This window comes from Bos grunniens, chromosome 8, assembly GCF_055505025.1.
Source record: "Bos grunniens cultivar Pamir isolate PY7600 chromosome 8, Bosgru_T2T1.0, whole genome shotgun sequence".
Taxonomy (NCBI): Eukaryota; Metazoa; Chordata; class Mammalia; order Artiodactyla; family Bovidae; genus Bos; species Bos grunniens.
In genome coordinates this window covers 94,765,073-94,785,177 of record NC_141172.1, presented here as the reverse complement: position 1 = coordinate 94,785,177, position 20,105 = coordinate 94,765,073, and the positions used below count along the sequence as shown (strand labels likewise).

General features: G+C 35.6%; 1 protein-coding gene across 4 annotated transcripts in view; it reads right to left on the bottom strand.

Annotated features, from left to right (window-relative positions):
• Positions 1–20,105, bottom strand: part of SLC44A1 (solute carrier family 44 member 1) — a 237,544-nt gene that overhangs the window by 92,608 nt on the left and 124,831 nt on the right. For all 4 annotated transcript variants that reach the window (XM_086315774.1, XM_086315775.1, XM_086315773.1 and 1 more), the window contains exons 5-7: positions 12,844–12,934; positions 5,320–5,489; positions 3,291–3,380 (exon numbers count right to left, since the gene is read on the bottom strand). In XM_086315774.1, the coding sequence (XP_086171900.1) occupies positions 3,291–3,380; positions 5,320–5,489; positions 12,844–12,934 (351 nt within the window). The remainder of the gene's footprint in view (positions 1–3,290; positions 3,381–5,319; positions 5,490–12,843; positions 12,935–20,105) is intronic.

The following is a 20,105-nucleotide window of genomic DNA, read 5'->3' as shown; positions in this document are numbered from 1 at the left end:
GCTGTAGCCTGCCAGGCTCCTCTGTCCATGGGATTTCCCAAGCAAGAATATCAGAATGGGTTGTCATTTCCTACTCCAGGGGATCTTCCTGACCTAGGGATCGAACCCATGTCTCTGGTGTCTCCTGCATTGGCAGGTAGACTCTACCAACTTTGCCACCTGGGAAAACACCCAGGAGTTGAGGACAGAGGACAGAGCAGTAAAAAACCAAGCCCCCAATATCACCTCTTCTGGAGCTTATATAGTTTTGGGGGAACAAAAAAAATAAGGAAACAACCAAAACCACAGTATATTAAACCTAAAAAAAAGCTGCTTAGTAAGAGGGATAGAAGTGTTAGTGTTGGGAAAGCAGTACAATTTTATATACGATGGGTAACTAAGCCCTCTCTGGGGTGAGATGGTATCTGAGCAAAAGAATCAAAGACAGGGAGAAAACAAATCTATGAAACTAAGGAAAGAGTGTTCCAGACAAGAAGGAATAGCAAGTTCTAAAATGCTGAGATGCGGCCACACCTAGAGGAGAGAAAGTAAGAGGCCATTATAGCCACAGCAATGAGCAATGGAAAAAGTGATAACAGATGTGGGTAGAGCAGGAGCTGGCTTCCAGATCATACTGTAAGGCCTTGTAGGCTGTGGTAAGGAAATGGGAGGTTCAGAGTAGAGGCATGTATATATCGAGGTGGACAAGAGAAATGCCTGAGAGAGAAGCACTGGGCTAAGATCTTTGCAAATCAACTCAATCCATCTGCACTCAAGTCAAGAGTGAATAACGTCAAAGGGAAATTCCTTAGTATTTGTAAGCAAATACTAAGCATGAATTTTTCTTGTACTGAAGATGAGTAAGCAAAACAACTGAGTCTATGGAAAATGTTTCTGAGAAAGGGAGATGCTACTTCCATTTTGGAATCTTGAAGGTACAAAAAAATTGCCTGGAAAACTATTTAATATCCTCAAAAACAGGAATAAAATACATTCTCGCTAAACAGAAAAAGTTGAGAGAAAGGCTGAAGTTACAGGAAAATATATAGAATAAGATAATTGTTACGATGTTAAGGACATTGTTCATAACATCCACAGTAGATATCATTTATTAATCATTTAAACTTGTGCCAGGAATTAGCACAAATAGATGTAACTACATTTAATTACAATGCTATTAAGTGGGTATTATCAGTGCCACTTTACAAATGATGAAATTGAAAATTTAGGGAAGTTTAATAGCATGCCAAATGCCACATATCTGGTAAGTGGGAGAGCTAGGATTCAAGCTAGAGCTAGTCCATCACTAACTCAATGGACATGAGTTTGAGCAAACTCCAGGAGATGGTGAAGGACAGGGAAGCCTGGCATGCTGCAGTCCATGGGGTCGCAAAGAGTCTGACACAACTGAGCAACTGAACAACAGATAGGATTCAAATCTACTTTTATTCTAAAAGCTATGATGCTAAAGCTGAAACTCCAGTACTTTGGCCACCTCATGCGAAGAGTTGACTCATTGGAAAAGACTCTGATGCTGGGAGGGATTGGGGGCAAGAGGAGAAGGGGACGACAGAGGATGAGATGGGTGGATGGCATCACTGACTCGATGGACGTGAGTCTGAGTGAACTCCGGGAGCTGGTGATGGACAGGGAGGCCTGGCGTGCTGCGATTCATGGGGTCACAAAGAGTCGGACACGACTGAGTGACTGATCTGATTCATCTGTTATGAACTGAATGCTTATGTCTCCCCAAAATCCATCTACTGAATCCTAATCCTCACTGTGTTGGTATTTGGAGGTGGGGCCTTTAGAAGATGAAGGGGTCATAAGAGTGGAGCCCTCATGAATAGGATTAGTGCCCTTTTTGTAAAAGAGACCTCAGGGAACTCCTATCCCTCTTCTGCCATGTGAGGACAGCCATCAGATGGCTGGAAACAGGAAGTCAGCCTTCAGATGCCAAATCTGCTGGTACCCTGATCTTGTACGCTCCAACCTCCACAACTTTGAGAAATAAATGTTTGTGGTTTATAGGGCTATGGTGCTTTGCTACAACAGTCCAATCTGACTAAGACATCATCTAGCACCCAATTAGATTTGAAGGCTACAAACTGAAATGAAAAGTATGATGGTTGAGAGAAGGAAGAACTACAAATTAGATGAAACTGGAATAACAAAATTAAGTAATCAAGTACAGAAGTGATACTGAGGAATACAGCAGATAAACTTGAAGAGTTCTTCCTGAATGTAAAGAAAATGACAAAAGGACTAAAAATGCTAATTTGGTAGATGACTGGGGAATAACAAGAATCTTCAGTCAAAAACCACTAGAATAGAAACAATAATCAAGCACAGAAATAAAGAAAACTTTTCAAAGTTAAAAAAGATCCTCCCAAAAGAGATCATAGGCAAACTTAGTTAAGATTCTGAACTAGACAAAGATTTTAAGTTGTAAGTTAAAAATTACATAAATATCTGGTAAGTAAGGTAGGTTATGGACAAAGGAACAAACTTAGACTGATATCAAAGTTCTCTGAAATAAAGTATAGATATAAAGCAACATAGTGTATCTCAAGAATTTTATATGCAACAATTTTACATTCACATGTGATGACAAAGGCAATCTTAGATAACCAAGAATTCAGAATATATACAACCCACAAGTCCTTCATGAATAAATTACTGAACTCAGATTATAGTCAAAACAAATATGAATTGAAATTAAGAACTCAAGAACAGACTTTTATAAAAATAGGAGCAGAATAACTGAATCACTCTGCTGTACACCCGAAACCAACACAACATTGTAAATCGACTATACTGTAATAAAAAATAAAAACAGGACCAGCAGTTATCACTAAAACCAAGTAAGGAGAATCTTAAGGCAAAGGTAAGCAAAAGTCTTTAAAAAAAAATGCAACAAATAATATTTTAACTTTAATAATAACCTGAACATGAACACTCAAATTATTTAATAAGAGCCAAAAAGTACAAATGGGCAGAAAGAAATAGAATTAGAAAGGTAGAAAAGTTTATGCTAAATTTAAAGGGAGAAGGACTCAACAAACACTGCTTCCTTTCAGCCTTTAAAAACCATAGAATTCTAGATTGAAGAATATTTTCTGAAAATATGTAGGTTACCAACTGCAGAACTAAAAATAAAATGTATACTATCCAAAGCAAGGGTGAAAATAACCAGAGAAAACATAATTCATACAGCAAAGAAAGATAGGGAAAACAAAATAAGGAAGCATAAATGTAAGGAAAACATAAAACAGATGACATCAGGGGTGACAAAGGAAAAAGTAGCTTACCAAGTGAACCCAGGATGAGCAGAAATGTTAAGATCCACACAAGTATTCTTGATATATACCTGATTATCACCATCAAAATCATGGACAGAACTGTAGGGAAGATAAAGGACACACAGAATATCATTTGAAAACATTAGAAAATATAAAGAGAAACTCTTTCAATTGTTTTCTCCTAGGGAAAATAATTTGTTGCTATTGACAAGTTCACGACCCCAGTTTTAGTAAGAATGGAAACTGGCTGCTTTTGTACCTTGACTTGAGTACTTGTATCACTTGAACAGCATCACTTAAAGCCAAAAGCCCCTAACTGTGGGTTTATAAACGACAGAACAGAATACATGCAAATGCATATGGTGACTCAAAGACAGCACGGCACTGTTGTGGACTCACCACAGGAAGAGACCAGAACTCGCATGCAAACAGATGACAACACACAAAGTGTAGAGAATGACATGCCATGTTCGTGACCAGAAAATTACCAAACATAGACAGAGATCGGTTAAATTAAATGCTACACTTCCTTGTGTCATCTATGCGTTTCAGCAGGACCAACTTCTCGGATGTTTGTTTTGGCCAACAAGTCAGATGGTATATTATCTTTTTCTAGTTTTTTCTCCTCTAAAACTCCAAGATACGGTCTGACTCTATAGAATAATATCCTGAAAACTACTGAAGTCAAAATTCCTGACCTTACTTCTCAACTCGGGTCAGGAGTCTTGATTGAGAAGCTCTTCAAAAAGGAGCAAAGCTTAGCCGAGTTATTTAGCCAACTCCTATACCCACCCCAATGTGACAAAATCTTGAGTGAAAAAATCTCAAAACAAAAAACTGAGAGGATTTAACCCTTGTGTAGGGAAATTCACTTCTGAAATCATAATTTGTTTATCTCTAATTACTTAAAGTCTTGTTTCACAAACGAATAAAGATCTTAAACTTCAAAAAGAAAACTATTCTAATAAAAAATGGAATTCCAATGACTTAACAACATTATTAGCACTACATTTCTAAATTTTTTTTCTTATTTCAAGTATTCAACTATTTCAGAAATCAAATACTTTTTACATAAGGCTAGACTAATAGTCAAGTTTTCTTGGGCCATTTGCAAAGCCAACTAAATGGTTGGGATCTGTGACTAGGTAATGTTATTGAGGTACTCACATTTGCAATAAATGTACAGGAACCAAAAACAGATGGGAGCGTTTCAAATATCACAGAAATAGCTTTTCATATGGACAGCATTATTTCAACTGAGTCAAGTACTACCTAAGCAAAAAGAAAATACTCTCTAATGACAAGACAGAAATACGGCTAGTCTTCTCAATGACTATAATTGGTGTTAACAGGCATAAACACTCATTTTATGTATATAACAAAATAGTTCTTTGGTTCCTACTACAGTTTACTTCTCCCAACTAAAACACTCTATAAATTCTGATATGGCTACATACAGTTCTCGGATAATATAGGGAACTTACAACTTGAAAATCACATTTATTTATTTATTTTATTACCTATTTATTGACCAAAAAACTCACTGGCTAACAAGTGGAGATTTCCTACTTTTTCCAGCAATACAGTAACATTAATTGTAGCAATGAAAAAATCATATAATCCAAATGTAACCTATCAGAAATTTATGTTTTTTGATGGAAATATATAAGAATATATAACTTCTTTTTATAAGCAAGTAAGCCTTTTGGAATCATAACTAAAAACAAAGGGGTGCTGACTCATTAAAAGAAGCCTCCTATTATCATACTAAGTGTTATTATAGACTTAGTAACCAAACTTTGGGAATATACCAGTTTTCTCCAATGAGGGAAAAGGAAGGGAAATGAGTTTCAGATATATATATATATTCCTTAAAAAATATGTGTATACTTATAACTATATATAATCTGAAACAATTATTTTGGCTATGGGAAGTTAAACAATTTACAAGTATCCCCAGCAGTATTCATATTTTGGTTAAAAGAACAGTCTTCTACTGCAATACTATGTAATAGCTAATAATGAGAAAAACAATTACCTAGTGATAACAAGCAAAGTCCCAATATAATTTCTTTGCTGGTCATTACTCCACTAATCAGCCTGTGTAAGACACTATTGTCACTGACAAAGGTGATCAGGGCCTCTGCAAACTTGGCATAGCAGGAAATGTTCACAGGAGCACAGCGATGGAAGAATGGAATAGGTGCACTGGTGACACAAGAAAAAAAATCAGAAAAAAAATTACTCCTACTTAATATAAATGCCACATCAAACACACAAATGAAAGGTGAATATGACTGCAATACACTCCACCCTCCACACATCATATGGGAGCTAAGAGCTGTGAGCTTAATGCTATGAAGATGACTGTCATGGGGCGTGATGCAAATCTTACCACAAGCTTATCAAAGAGGGTGGAGTGCATATTCCAACAGAAGACATTACCCTCCCCTTCTGAAAAGAAACGCACACACATATACACACACACACAACTACCAGAAACAAAACCAAACACTTAGACTCCTCAGCCTACACATCTATCAATCAAGAGGCAGATGACAAAACTTACAAACATATACTTTATTGAACTGAAAATTAATTTTTGCCGTAAGCTATTTAAAAATAAAAAAACATATACTTTTGCTTGAAATGTGCCACCATTAATAGAATATTTGCTCTATCAGAACAACATACAAAACCTTAAATTAAAAAAGGTATTTGAGGCACCAGCTTATTAACTCATACAAAGTAGTCATACCAAGACATCAACATACAGCAGAATATGCAGCTATTTGAAACAATAACTATGAATGCTAGCATATGGAAGAACTTATAACAATACAAGGGGAAAAAATGAAAAACATATCTAATGTGATGATTACATCTCTGTATTAAAGATCTAAGAATGAGAACAGGGGAAAAACTCTAAAGAAAAATCTCTGTTATAGTCATGGGATTACAGATTCTTTTCTTTTCTTTTTGTATGTTATTATTATTAGGAGATTATTTGTGTCCAAAAAAGAATCAATTATATCAGGTTTATACTGACTGCGGCTCTTACTTGTGAAGGAACATAGCTATGTATAAAGCGTGGTGGAAGTATAGTTTGTTATAACATGGTCCTATTTTAGCTTCTGAGAGCAAGTGTGGATCTAATTAATGAGATTTTAAGCAAAGCTCTATGAACATGCCCTCAGTTGTGATTTGTTCGAATTCTAAAAGAGCCCACATGTGTCCTTATTTATGCACAACACATATTTACATGTGCATTGAGTTAAAATTAAGTTAAAAAATCACTGACTCGATGGACGTGAGTCTGAGTGAACTCCGGGAGTTGGTGATGGACAGGGTGGCCTGGCGTGCTGTGATTCACGGGGTTGCAAAGAGTCAGACACGACTGAGCGACTGAACTGAACTGAACTAAGTTAAAATTTAGTCATTACTAACATGAATCCCGCATTTTCAGAATTATGCATAGGACTATCAGTCATAGTTCTTATAACTTTTTTGATTGGACTGATGTAAGTGTGTTCTCTTTCTTGATTGGTACTGTATTTTGGTCAAATTGGTGAACAGATTACATGGTTGAGCACCAAATCCCCAAAGTCTCTAATCCCAGCAAAGCAACTTTGTATGATCTGAAGCAAAACACTGTTTTTGTTTCCTTCCTCAAAAAACAGTAAGAATGCTTCTTTTCAAGTAAGAATATAAGTGAACTATATATTGATTTTCCTTTAATATTGGTACATGAGCACCATTGGGAGTAAGAATAAACATCTTCCATGCTGTTAAACTTTACAGAGCAATAAAATAATGTAATTTTAAAGATCTAGCCTTACCTTACTTATACTTTACAGTAAAATATATCCAAAAATGACAATTATAGGCATGTTTATTTTAAAAAAACTGCTTCCAAATACAAATGTGGGTGTATTTGTATATACCTTCAAAATGGTGTTGGTGAAAGATAATGCCAAAGATTTGATATTTTGACACAAACTGCAGAAAGCCAGAGCATTCTGAGTAATGCTTGAATTACAGATATGTAAATCACCATTTTTTGATCAAAAGTTGTTTCATTAATGATTTGAAAATATATTAAATTATAGATTTCTTTTAGATAAAATAGATTTAGTTAGAAATATTATAAGAATCAAAAAATATTAACAAGTTCTTACTCAGTGGAGACTGACCTGGGACAGAAACCTTTAAACTAACAACTGTGTTGTGACCTACAACTGCTTTTTTCCTGATACTGTCCTTGCCAGGTTAACGTCCCTGTCTAAGGACTTCTAACCATATTTTAAGCCTGGTTCTCTATCCTTCAAAACTAAAGCCCTCTCTGGTCTATGAATGTCTACATCTTCATCTGCTTTATTTATTATCCTAAAATCTCTGATGTCAACTCTGTTTAACTCACCTGCCTCCAACCTTCAACATAAAATACATCCACCTAAGAACACTGATGTTCTGTTTGTAATATGCACCAGTTTTCTTGGTCTTACTCCCATTTTCCTTTTTCCTGTCATGTACCCATAAACCTCACACTCTGTCAAGAAGTGGCTCCTCCTAAATCTCCCATATCCTAATAGGATGTTGGTATATTTTTATACTCAGAGAGAAATACACAAGATCTCCAAAAGGGAGTGGAACCTGTGGCAAAGAAAACTGGACGTGGGTTCAGAAGCCCTGGGTGATTCTCCTAACATTACAAAGCTGCAGGTCCCTATGTCTTTTTGCTTCTCTGTCCCTCCATGTGTCATGAAAGGGTAGGAGTTAAGTTCTCTGTAAGTCTTTTCACATATCTTCATCATCATCATGCTACTCATAAATCATTGATTCTAAATTAATATAAGCAGGATGCCCAGTAGCTTTAGCTTTTTTCTGCTTTCCAAACTTATAATGAGGACAGCTGATTTGAAAAGGGAAGACTTATAGTCTTAAAATTCTAAGCCTTCATTTTTATTTAAGGGGAAAAGCTGAGTGATAACAGCTCTGAACTTATCCTTTCAAGTCATTTGTATACTGTATATAAACACTTGGTCAATTAGAAAGAATACTTTTATAAGTATCCTTCAAAGAAGTGGAGTAAAGTAACAACAGTTTGTTGCCTTATAATTCAATCTATGTCAGTTAAAAAAAATCTGACAGCTCTAAATTTAGAGGTATAAAAATAGCACAAGCTGATTAACTACATTGTCTATCTGATGGTCAAAATCTTTTCTTGTGGTAAGGAATAACAGGTAAATCTAGTGTTACTGAATAAAAGGAATAGAAGGCAAATAAAAGAAAGGATAACATTTGGACACAACAGCAAAAATGAAATTAAATACTTAGCTTCAAAAATAAAAAGTATTAGATTCCTTTGTCATTCTTTTTTCTCAATTCAGCTCTTTCCCAAACAGAAACAACTTGACCAGTCACAAGTTTTTAATACTTGAATTGCTTTACTATTTAAAAATTCTAAGTAATCATGGCATTGAAATGGTTTGTCTTATATTTTACCACTTAAATCCCATGTGATATAATGAATTTAAGATGAGCTATCTGATTTTGTACATCTCTCAGAAAAGTTAAACTTCTGAGAGCCTAGTACATGAGATCATTTCTACTTTAGTGTCTAACCCAAATGACACACTCTGTGCTTCTTAATTAGGAGGAAAAGCATAAAGAATTCTGTTTATAGGAAGTTTTCTACCTTTTAAAGCCCACAGAATATTGAATCTTTAAGAAGTCAATGTCATCCCATTAGGAACTAACTGATGCCGTTTCACATTATTGAAACATTAGTCAACAAGAACAAATGAATTTATAATGAGTCTTTTAAAGATTTTTTAAATTAGCCACTCACAGGAAAACTGTATCTCACCTTGGCAAACATATTGCCATTTATCTGCCTTTAAGTCCAGATTACCACAGTTAATGAGCTCCCTCAAAGAATGATGACAAACAATGCCTAATATCTTTTGTCCATATGCCTTCTTTCATAAGACAGAAGTCTGCACCTCACACAACTATTTTAAACCTCCAGGTTATAAATAAGCCATTACACTTGATTTCTAATTAAATTTTATTAAAGAAATAAAACAAAAAAAGGGTTCTGGCAATATCTCTATAGCATAGCAAAGGCAGGAAATAAGTAATCAAGAATCTAATGGCACTATGCAGTGATGTTCACACGTTTCATTTTATTTCCTTTCTCTCCTCTTTCATTTCTATACTCCCTTTCCCCCCCTTCAAACTAACTGTGATATAGACTTTGCTGCTGCTGCTGCTGCTAAGTCGCGTCAGTCGTGTCCGACTCTGTGCGACCCCATAGACGGCAGCCCACCAGGCTCCCCCGTCCCTGGGATTCTCCAGGCAAGAATGGAGCGGGTTGCCATTTCCTTCTCCGGTATAGACTTTACAAGATCTTAAATTCAAATTCTGATTCTCAACAGTTAGTTGTGTGACTTTGAGCAATCTATCTAACCTTTCTCTTATAAGAGACAATATCCTTACAGGCTTTTGAGAGGGTTCAATGAGATAACACAAGAAACTTAAAACAGTGCTTGACACCCAATAGGTGATTTATAAATTCTAATTCACCTTGGTCCTTCACTTAAAAAATATAGATAAACTATTTTTTTTCATGACTATTAGTTTCTTATTTCTGTATCATGTTAATTCTCTAATACCTAATGTCCTTTCTGGCATCTGAAAGTATCAAAATAAATGTTTGTTTGATGAGTAAACTGAAGTTATGAAATCTGTTTCTAGTACTGCAGTTTTCTCTAGCTATACTCAGAACTTTAAGCATTATAAATATATACATAGGCTGGCTAGAACCCCCCATGGCTACCATGTTCAGCACATCACCAACAGAGTTCTGAATCTGGATACAATATGGCCCTTTCTAGGCACTGGTTTGTAAAATTCAAAAGCTCTTAGGAACAGTAACCATTTGGCAATTGTGTGGCATTAGTGTTTTACTGCAAATAAGTTTACCACTGTTTTTCTTTCAAATAGACACTACCTTCATCTGCAGAAAGTTCCTGAGTACTCAGGAAGGATGATGACATGGGAAGGTTCTAGACGCTGATACAGATAATACTCTGAGCCATACACCAAGCACAATAACATATGTTTAACACATAATATCTTATTTAATTCTTACAGCAACTCCATGCAAGAGGTATTGATAATCCCACTTTATATATGAGGAAACTTGGTTTACTAAGAGCTTAACAGACTTGTTTATGCTGAGGGCCATTTGCCTGCATCACAGGTTTGCCTAGTCTTAGTCAAAAGTGTTAGTACATATAAAAAAGTCAATCAAAGTATAGTCCCTACTCTTTTTAAGGACAGACACTAGATCTTCCTAGTCTTTGGAGATTTGGTATCTAATCTATGTGTGAAACAGGGTAGTGACCTAAATTTTTTATTCCAACAAATTTATTGTTTTCTGATCCTTTCACTTTGCTTGCCAGATACTAGGTTTACTATGTACAAGGTCTTGATCTGCCTTCCTTCTGTCAATTGTTTCTTTTCATTTACTTTCCAAAAAGGTGAGTTCAGACAAAAGTGATAGATTGTGAACTACTAAGATAAGTAAAACATGAGGATCTTTAAATAAAGTATAAACATTTACATAAATAGTTTTCAGACAGTATAGATTCATCATTGCATCTTGGATTACTAAGACATTAGTGGATAACCATGCTACCAAGCCTGTCCATCTCTAACATTCAAGCCCCTAATTCTATGTTTTCTGTCCTAGTGAATGCCCTTAGGATGCTGTACATGAGACTTTCATGAGTATGCAGCCAAGACTGGATCACCCAGCATAACCAGGAACAGGGAGCCCTCAACATGGTAGAGTCAGAGGTCAGAGGTGCAGGAGGACATGCAGTATGAACTGCCCTCTACCCTAAACCCACGTATATTATACTAGAGCAGGCAACTTCATTCTCATACCATGGCTTTTTCATACCTATTATATTTATGCCTTAAAATAGTGACTCTCTATACTCAAATATGCGTTTAAAATAGGCGTTAGCAGTTGAATAGATAAGAGAACAGAGCTTTTCTTGTTTTTACATTGATAATTTTCTCTATTCAAAGAATCTCTTTTCTTTATTGTCACAGCCTCCCTAATATTCTCAATTTTCATGAATGGAGTCTCCTTACCTATTGGTCTAAGGGGATAATTTGTAGGTCCTTCCTATTTAGTATCTTTTAAAACAGTCCCATTGTGTTTATGTCTGTAGGCTTTAAATTTTAATAGCAACTTGACAAAACTAAAAGAGCAGGAAATCAATTAAACTGATACGTCCTTGTCAGCTTTTCAACAAAAAATTTCAAATTCAAGTTAATGAAGCATAAGTAATACCCCTAAGTCAGTTGAAGGAAAGGAGACATAAGATGAGAATTTTAACCAATAGCTTCTATAATTTACTAAGATACAATAAAAGGGGTTTTGATTCCGTATCCCTGGGAAATGTTCATGTTATATACATGGTTAGTGATATATGCCAAGGTTCTTAAGACCAGACATGCTCCAAACAGTATACACCTAATTCTGAGGATATATTCTACAGTGCTTGAGAATCTATTTCCTTTAAAAAAAAATCAATTTATAATTTTAAAATTTGCTTACTTAAAACTACTATGAGATCTGTCCAAAAAAAAAAAAAGAAAAGATAAAAGAAATATCTAAGGAATTCCCCAGCAGTCCAGTGGTTAGGACTCCATGCTCTCACTGCTGAAGGCCTTGGTTGATCCCTGGTCAGGGAACTAAAACCCCAGAAGCCCAAATCTGTGTGACGTGGCCCAAAATTTTAAAATTCTTTCAAATAAACAATATTTCTTGTTTCATCTTTGTATCCATTACATATAGTAGGTACTTAACAATAAATGCTTGTTGATTAGGACAAACAGCTTATTACAGAGAAAGTACCTAAAGGATATAGCCAGAAATAAAGTATGGAGACTAATCACTGGCATATTTTTAAATTTATAAAGGTAATTTAAAAATGATACCAGTTAGGATGATCAACTTCAAAGAAACTTCAAAGAATCTTTTGAGACTGTGAGACCTGACTTCCAAATTTTGCTAAAAGGTTTATAATATCAACAGCTTTCTATACTTGAAAACTATGACATTAAAAAAAAAAGTGAGGGACTTCCCTGGTGGTCCAGTGGTTAAGCGTCTGCCCTCCCACTGCAGGGTGCATGGGTTCAATCCCGGGTAGGGGAACTAAGACCCCACATGCCACTAGACGTGGCCAAGAAATAAAATAAATAAATTATTTAATTAAAAAATTTTAAAAAGTGAGCCCACCAAAGAAATTTAAAGTATCTGAGAATTAGAAATGTTGTTTGCCTATATGTATGTGTGTGTGTGTGTACTTTAAAATAATGTGAAATTCATGTTGTCATTTCTATTACTACTTTAAAAATTGTAAAGTACTGAAACTGGGCAACAGGTATCATCAAGTCACTCTTTTCTCATAACATATACAGTTTAAAATCTACCTACAAAAACAAAAGTAACAAGTTAATGAAATACAGTAAAATTTACCTCGCTGGAACAGGTAGTTTGGGGCAAAGACCTTTTGCTTTTGATGATGCATATTCAGAAGGCTTTAGGTCATAGCTGCATAGTGCTGAGCCTGTTGAAAGAAAAGCTATATGTTAGCTAGCAGAACAGAGTCTGAATAAATTCTTTTATTAATTCATTTTAATTTTATTTTATAGGTTAATATTAATTCAACATATACAACTTTCAAACATTATAGAATTAATAAAAGTTTGATTTGGTCTAATAGTATCGATCCTTAATCATTTGAAGCAGATTCTTCTCTGGAAACTTATATAGAAAGTTTAATTAACAGTATTAGGGTAATAACAATAAATATTAGAGCTATCTTCATTGAGTGTCATATGTCAGGCCCTATATAATATACATGCACACACATATAATTTTATAAAGAGTCAACTTTTCATTGTAACTGACCCAACTCTGTCTAGAAATGTCTTCAAACAATGGAAAAAACTAACATGATAAAAGTTCTCCTGAAGAAACCAAGAGTTTTTGCCAGCCCCAGTGCTTCTGAGGGTTAGGCTGAAACCAGCCCATTTATGGGGCTGGTTCTGTTCCCCATGCAGGTTTCTCATCCCAAGAGAACAGTTGTGATGGGCAAAGGACCCGTTTCCTCCTCCCATCACGCTGTGAACTCACCGGTGGGGTGAACTTCGCTCTCATATATATAAATTATATAATTTACTTTAACTTTACTAAAGCAGGCATTACTAAGCCCACTTAACAGAGGAGAAAATAGAGGTTAAGTGATAAGGTAAATAACTGACATAGCTAATCATCAATAAGCTGGGATTAAACCCTAGATCTCTTTGGCTACAAAACTCCTCTTCAACTACATATGCCATCTCTCCTTCCTATGCTTTCCATTACTAAATATTTAAGGTTGCTACATATAGCACATAGCATTCAGATAATACACTACTTTTTTCTTATGTAAGAGGCATGAGACAGTAACTGTAAATAAACTGAACTATGATCAAATCAATCAATTGATCAAAGGATTCTCAGTTTTCAGATAGTTTAAAACAGCTTAAATTTAGTCTTAGATTGGTTATTTTCTGACTACATGGCCAATACATACATACATACATATATACATATATATATGGGCTTCCCTGGTAGCTCAGCTAAAGAATCTGTCTACATTATAGGAGACCCCAGTTCGATTCCTGAGTTGGGAAGATCTGTTGGAGAAGGGATAGGCTACCCACTCCAGAATTCTTGGGCTTTCCTGGTGGCTCAGTTGGTATCTGCTTAGAATCTGCCTGCAATGAGAGAGATCTGAGTTCAATCCCTGGGCTGGGAGGATCTAGAGAAGGGAACGGCTACCCACTCCATTATTTTGGCCTGGAGAATAGTCCATGGGGTCACAAAGAGTTGGGCACAACTGAGGGACTTTCATTTTCATTTATATATATATAATTTGGATGGATACAGTACACCAAATCCTTGATTAAGTCTTATTCAAGCAACATGCTAATTTTACAATATGGCAACTATTATACTATAAGGTTCATTGTACAAAGACATTGTTAGCTAGGGACATTTAGGCTTTAGCTCTGATTTTGCTCAGACCTACTATATTATATCATGTAAATCGTTTGTATTTCATTATTGAAGTTCTTACTAGGTTACTAATTCGGGCAAATACTTTATTATTAAATACAAATAGAATGGCTTTGCATTTATATTATAGCAATAATGAGATTTTGCACTGTATCACCATGCAATATGTTTAAAATATAATGTGAAGGCAGATTTTAACACTGAATTAATTGTGAAAACATCATGTGAGGACATGAGAAGGAACTAGAATGGAATACAGAAAAAAAGATTTGTTGGGACAACAAAACGGAGAGGTGTATTTCATTTACATCTTGTACTTTCAATCAAAAGAATTTGAGAAAGCCACAAACCTGCACTACATCAGTAATGCTGCCTCCAAACCAACTGAAGTGTTTGAATATGTGGGCTTAGTAGCATATTTACATAAATACATGTAGCATCTATTTTATATAAAAATATCTCAGGTAATTGGGCAGTGTAAAATATTTTTAAAGAGATACTTGAAAGTTGCATGGCATTGTTCTTCAAGTTTCTGCAGCTCTTTATACTCAATAGGAAACTAAGTTTCTAAAATTCTTTTCTATCATTCTCTTCCATTTTAATGACTTAGTTAAGCATGAATATTAAGCGTCCAACTTCTAAAATTAGGCTTTCATGTTTAAAGATAACACCACTAGATACTATTTATAGCAATTTTAGAGAAAATATGACAGCCATGGCAAGCAAACACTTTAGATTAATTGTAAAATAGCTGGAGTCCTATTATAGAATTGCTCAAGAAAAAATAGCCACTGTGCCAGTAACTGCAGGGCAAGCACCCAATGTGATCATCAACTTCCTGATCTGAATTGTCCACTTACTTCTTTCAGAGTCCAAGAGGGAATTGATTTGCACAACACGAAAGGCCCTAACTAAAGCATATTGTGTCAGTGCTGTCAAACACACTGCTCCATTTGAATTCAGTGAACATAATCTTCATCCCCACCCTTTTTTCATTTTAAAAAAGGAGGTCAGCAGGTGCAACAGAGTTCAATTTTATAAAGACTTTCCCAGGATAATGCTCAATGAAAGGATAATAGCCTTATCTCTGACGGTATTCTGGGACAGAGGCCAGTACTAAATAGATCCTGTACTAAATAGATTAAAGGAAAAAGATCTTTACAATGTGCTGGTAGTAACAATCAGAAGAAACTTTATATTGCTTCCTACTCAAAGGACTGATGGACAGAGAAGCCTCAATGAAGAACCTTAAAACAACCCAGAAATGGCCAATGTTTTACAATTGTTTCTCTTTTCATGTGTATTGCTAATATATTTTTAGTGAACTCTTAAGGCAGTATCTATTTTTTTTAGTAGTAGAAGTATAAACAATAGTAGAAGTATAGACATAAGATGTTTGGTTATAAACAGCAAGACAATATTTTTCTTCTACTGCAAAAAACAGGGAAATAAAGTGCTAGAGTAATGAAAAGTCTAAAGCAAAGAACAAAAGCTTCTCAAAACCACATCAGAGGCAATCCATGCAACTTAGCCAATGTTATTCACAGGCCATCAGAATGAATGATCTTAGGAACCTAACTTGGGTATATAAGCATTTATCTTGGTAAACAGTTGCTATTGGCCCCAGAATGTTTAACTACTGCAATATTTCAAAGGCTTTATAATAGTTAATTTTTTATTTTTTAGCTCAATATCACTTATAACAACTTCACTAAGAGGTATGTTTCCATCACCATGCTCCACACATTACAGATGAAAAAAAGTAAGTCATATTTCCAAGGCCTTTTAGGAGATCACTGACAAACTAAGAAATAGAATTCTTTACCTGCAGCCCACAGTGCTTCCTCTGCGTCTTTCCTAATAATCATAATCAGACAAGTATTCAACATGCTCCTGAGAAAAAAAATGTATATTCCATAGACACTGCAAAGACAATACGTTTGAAAAACATTTTTTTCCATCACCCACTCTCTAAATCTGCTCTGCCTCCTCCCGTTTTAAATCTACCCTAGGTAATGGCTCCACCATTCATAAAATTCCCAAGATGAAGTATGGAAATCATTCTGTATCTTTATCTACGTCTTCCATTTATGTTTTCTCATACTATTCAAGACATTCAAGATACCAAGTCCTGACAATCAGACCTTTCTACGTTATTTTTTTTTAATAATTTTTATTTAGTTATTTATTTTTGACTGCGCTAGGTCTTCATTGCTGCACACAGGCTTTCTTTTCACTGCGATGTACGGGCTTCTCATTGCTGTGGCTTCTCTTCGTTGCAGAGCACGGGCTCTAGGGCACTCAGGCTTCAGGGGTTGCTGTGCACAGGCTCAGTAGTTGTGCACACAGGCTCAGTTGCCCTGCAGCACGTAGGATCTTCTCAGATCAAACCTGTGTCCCTTGCATTGGCAGATGGATTCTTCACCACTGAGCCACCAGGGAAGTCCTAGATCTATGTTATTTCAGATCATCATGATCTCTTATTGGGTCAGTTAAACTACTCTCTCAGAGGGTTTCTTACCTCCATCCTGCACACAACCTTCAGAATGATTTCTGTAAACTTAGGATTCGTTTATTATACCTCTGCTCTCAGGACAAATTCCAAACTCCTTGGTTTCAAGGCCCTCCTAAGGCAGGCCTCTACCTAAAACTCCAGGCTCATTAATAAACTACTTACAATTCTTGCAGTTTCTCAAGCTTCCAGGGTTTTTCACATGCTATTCCCTCTGCTGAGCTGTCCTTTCCTAACTAGCATCTGAAAGAGTGTTCAAGTTTGAGGAGAATTTCTACAAACTACAAGATTTACCCTCTCCGTCAAGTCTTATCTGATGCACCCAAACAAAGCTATTTACTTCTTAGCTGTATTATAAAACACATATTATTTTATAATTTTTTAGTTTACATATCATTTCTATCTTTAGAATGTGTGCTCTTTGAGAACTGGGATCTTATGCCTTCAAAATATCTGGAATTTCTATTTCCTGGCACACAGACGGCACTCAAAAGACATCTGTTGAATAAAACAGACAACCTGATTAACAACAACAAAAAATAATTATTTTATCCTGTTATATTTTGGTGTTACATGTTATATATAATGATATATGCTTTTCACCATTCACTACAAAGTATACTATCTAAAACAGGTTTTCTAAACCTTGGTGTTAACACAATTCTCAGGCAGTTCTTGGTTGTACGGAGCTGACTTGTGCATTTGCCGGATGTTTATCAGCAACCCTGGTCTCTGTCCACTAGATGCCAGCAGCCTCCCTGTAACCTCTCACCCAACTGTGACAACCAAAAAAAAAAAAAAAAGTTTCCTGACACTTCTAAACATCCTGGATGGGGGAGGGGGAGGAGGTAGCTGTGGCAAGTGCAAAAATCACCCTTAGTTAAGAAATACTAGTCTAAAACATCCAATTATTTGAAATAAAGCGTTGGCATTGGAGGCCAATTCTTATTTTAAATTTTTGTTTGATTTACTATCTCAATAACATTTGTAGGATACACCAAGAGGAAAAAAATAGTCCTTAAAACACATGGTTTAGAAAACTGTAGTTAATAAAAAAGAAAATCTTTAAATGCAGAAGTTTTTGTTATTAAGAACAAATGACATGAATATGAGTTCAATGAATTTAATTCCTTTCTAAGTAGGAAAGCATTCTGTATTTATATGCCAGAAAAGAGCAAGACAATTTTCCAATTTCCATTTCTAGTAACCAATAAAAAGGATGGACATATTTGCAATTTTCATGAAGCACTATTAACGAGCTGGAGATATGGCACCTGTAATCACTACGGGCATATACTAGGTACACACTAAATATCTGCTGAGGGGATTAACTTTGGTCATCTTTGTACAAGACTCCTACCAGGTATTGCAGAGGATAATGAGAAGTTTGACTGTCTACTCTAATGCAAGCTCCTTACACATGGCGACTATACCTTGTTTGTGTCTTTCTGGTACATATTTAATGGGTACTAATTAATTATTTGTTGAATAAAGTAATTACTTAGAATTATATTACTAAATTTAAGAATTTCCCCCTCTTTTTAACAGTCAAGTCTCCCTTGATGATCTCTGATTTGGAGGCAATTAAATCAGTTGCTACAGTTGTTCATTGCACTCATTTATAAATGATAACCAATCTTTTGATATACTGTGGCCAAAAAGAATCCATACTAAGCAACTATACTCCAATAAAAGTTAAAAAAGAAAAAATATCCATACTAACTTTGTGCTTTAAGTTATAGTGTAACTGACTGGTAAGAAAAAAAGGCAAACAATAATCTGATTGCCTATTCATACTAACTCTACACTTACCAACTAGATAACAATAATCAAAAGGCTTGTTAGTATTCACCTATTTTATCTGAATGGATCACATACTCTCTCATGATTTTCAGCAATGATCACTGAAAGCACCAATCTGCATGGCTCACCTCAAAATGTGAACATGGCCCAAATGGCAGGTCATAAAGCACTCTGAATTTATACAAGATACAGTACATTGAAGAAGAACTCCTAAGTAGGACTGCTATAAATGGAACACAAAAGAAAAATAAGAAATCAGCCATTTTACTACAGTGTGAGGGAAAAGAAAATAATATTGATACAACAGTTTGATAAGAGTAATACAAGAAATAATAAAGAATTCCATGTAAAATACTAGCACCAACTGAGAACAAGCAGTCAGCCCTCAACTTACAGGTTATTCTCATTTCTAAACTTTTGTTTAGAATTTAGACTATAAGTGGAAAGGATAAAACGACATGCAAAGCATGGGCATGGCACATGCCACTGTGCACAGCACAAATAGGGATTATGAATATGTTGAAACAAAACACACAGCTTCAGTCTGATTTGCCTATTCAGACTCAAATGCCCATGCTGAACATCAGGGACAGTGGAGTAAAGTGAACGGTGGACTATAGACCAGAGGTGGTGGTAGGACCAGGATCAGAAGAGAGAGAGGAAGAGGAAGAATATCTGAGCAGGAATCATCTTCCCTTCCCTTCACCATCTGTCATGGTTTGAGCCCAGTGGATGATCTGGCTGGGCTGAGATGAAAGTTTCATGTAAAGTTGAAGTTAGTGTTAGAGGGAGGAAGATGCCTCCCCCCGCCCCCACAATGTATACATTTTTGAGTTTTCCAAAATAATGATAGTAAAGGAGGAAAGAAACTTGTTCCTCAGAAACGACAGGGAAGGAAAGTTGATGGATTCATGCTCTGCTGAAAAATAAGACCTCAGATGGGAGCTCTCACCAGATGGTTTTCGTTTCCTCTGTAGAGCATAAGGTTAGGAAAGAGGAAGAAAGAGAAGACTTAAGAAAAGAAAAGCATGAATAATCACTTGGAGAGTATGTATAAGAGAGACAAATAAATGAATAAGATGAATTATTTAGAGATGAATAAAAAGAACTGATTTCACAGCAATTCTAGTTAGACTGAAGCTAAACAGTTTGTTTACCTGCTGGTGGCAACTCACATGGATGCAGAGTTGAGCAAAGGATAATGTGTTAAGAGAATGAGAAATTATTAAGTGGCAATAGAGATGAAGAGGGACACTCAGTCTATTATTCTTTCAAAAAACATGAATCATTGCTATGTGAGATCCTATATTAGGGCTTGGATATTCAGAGACAAATAGAGCATGATTCTGCCCCCAGGAAA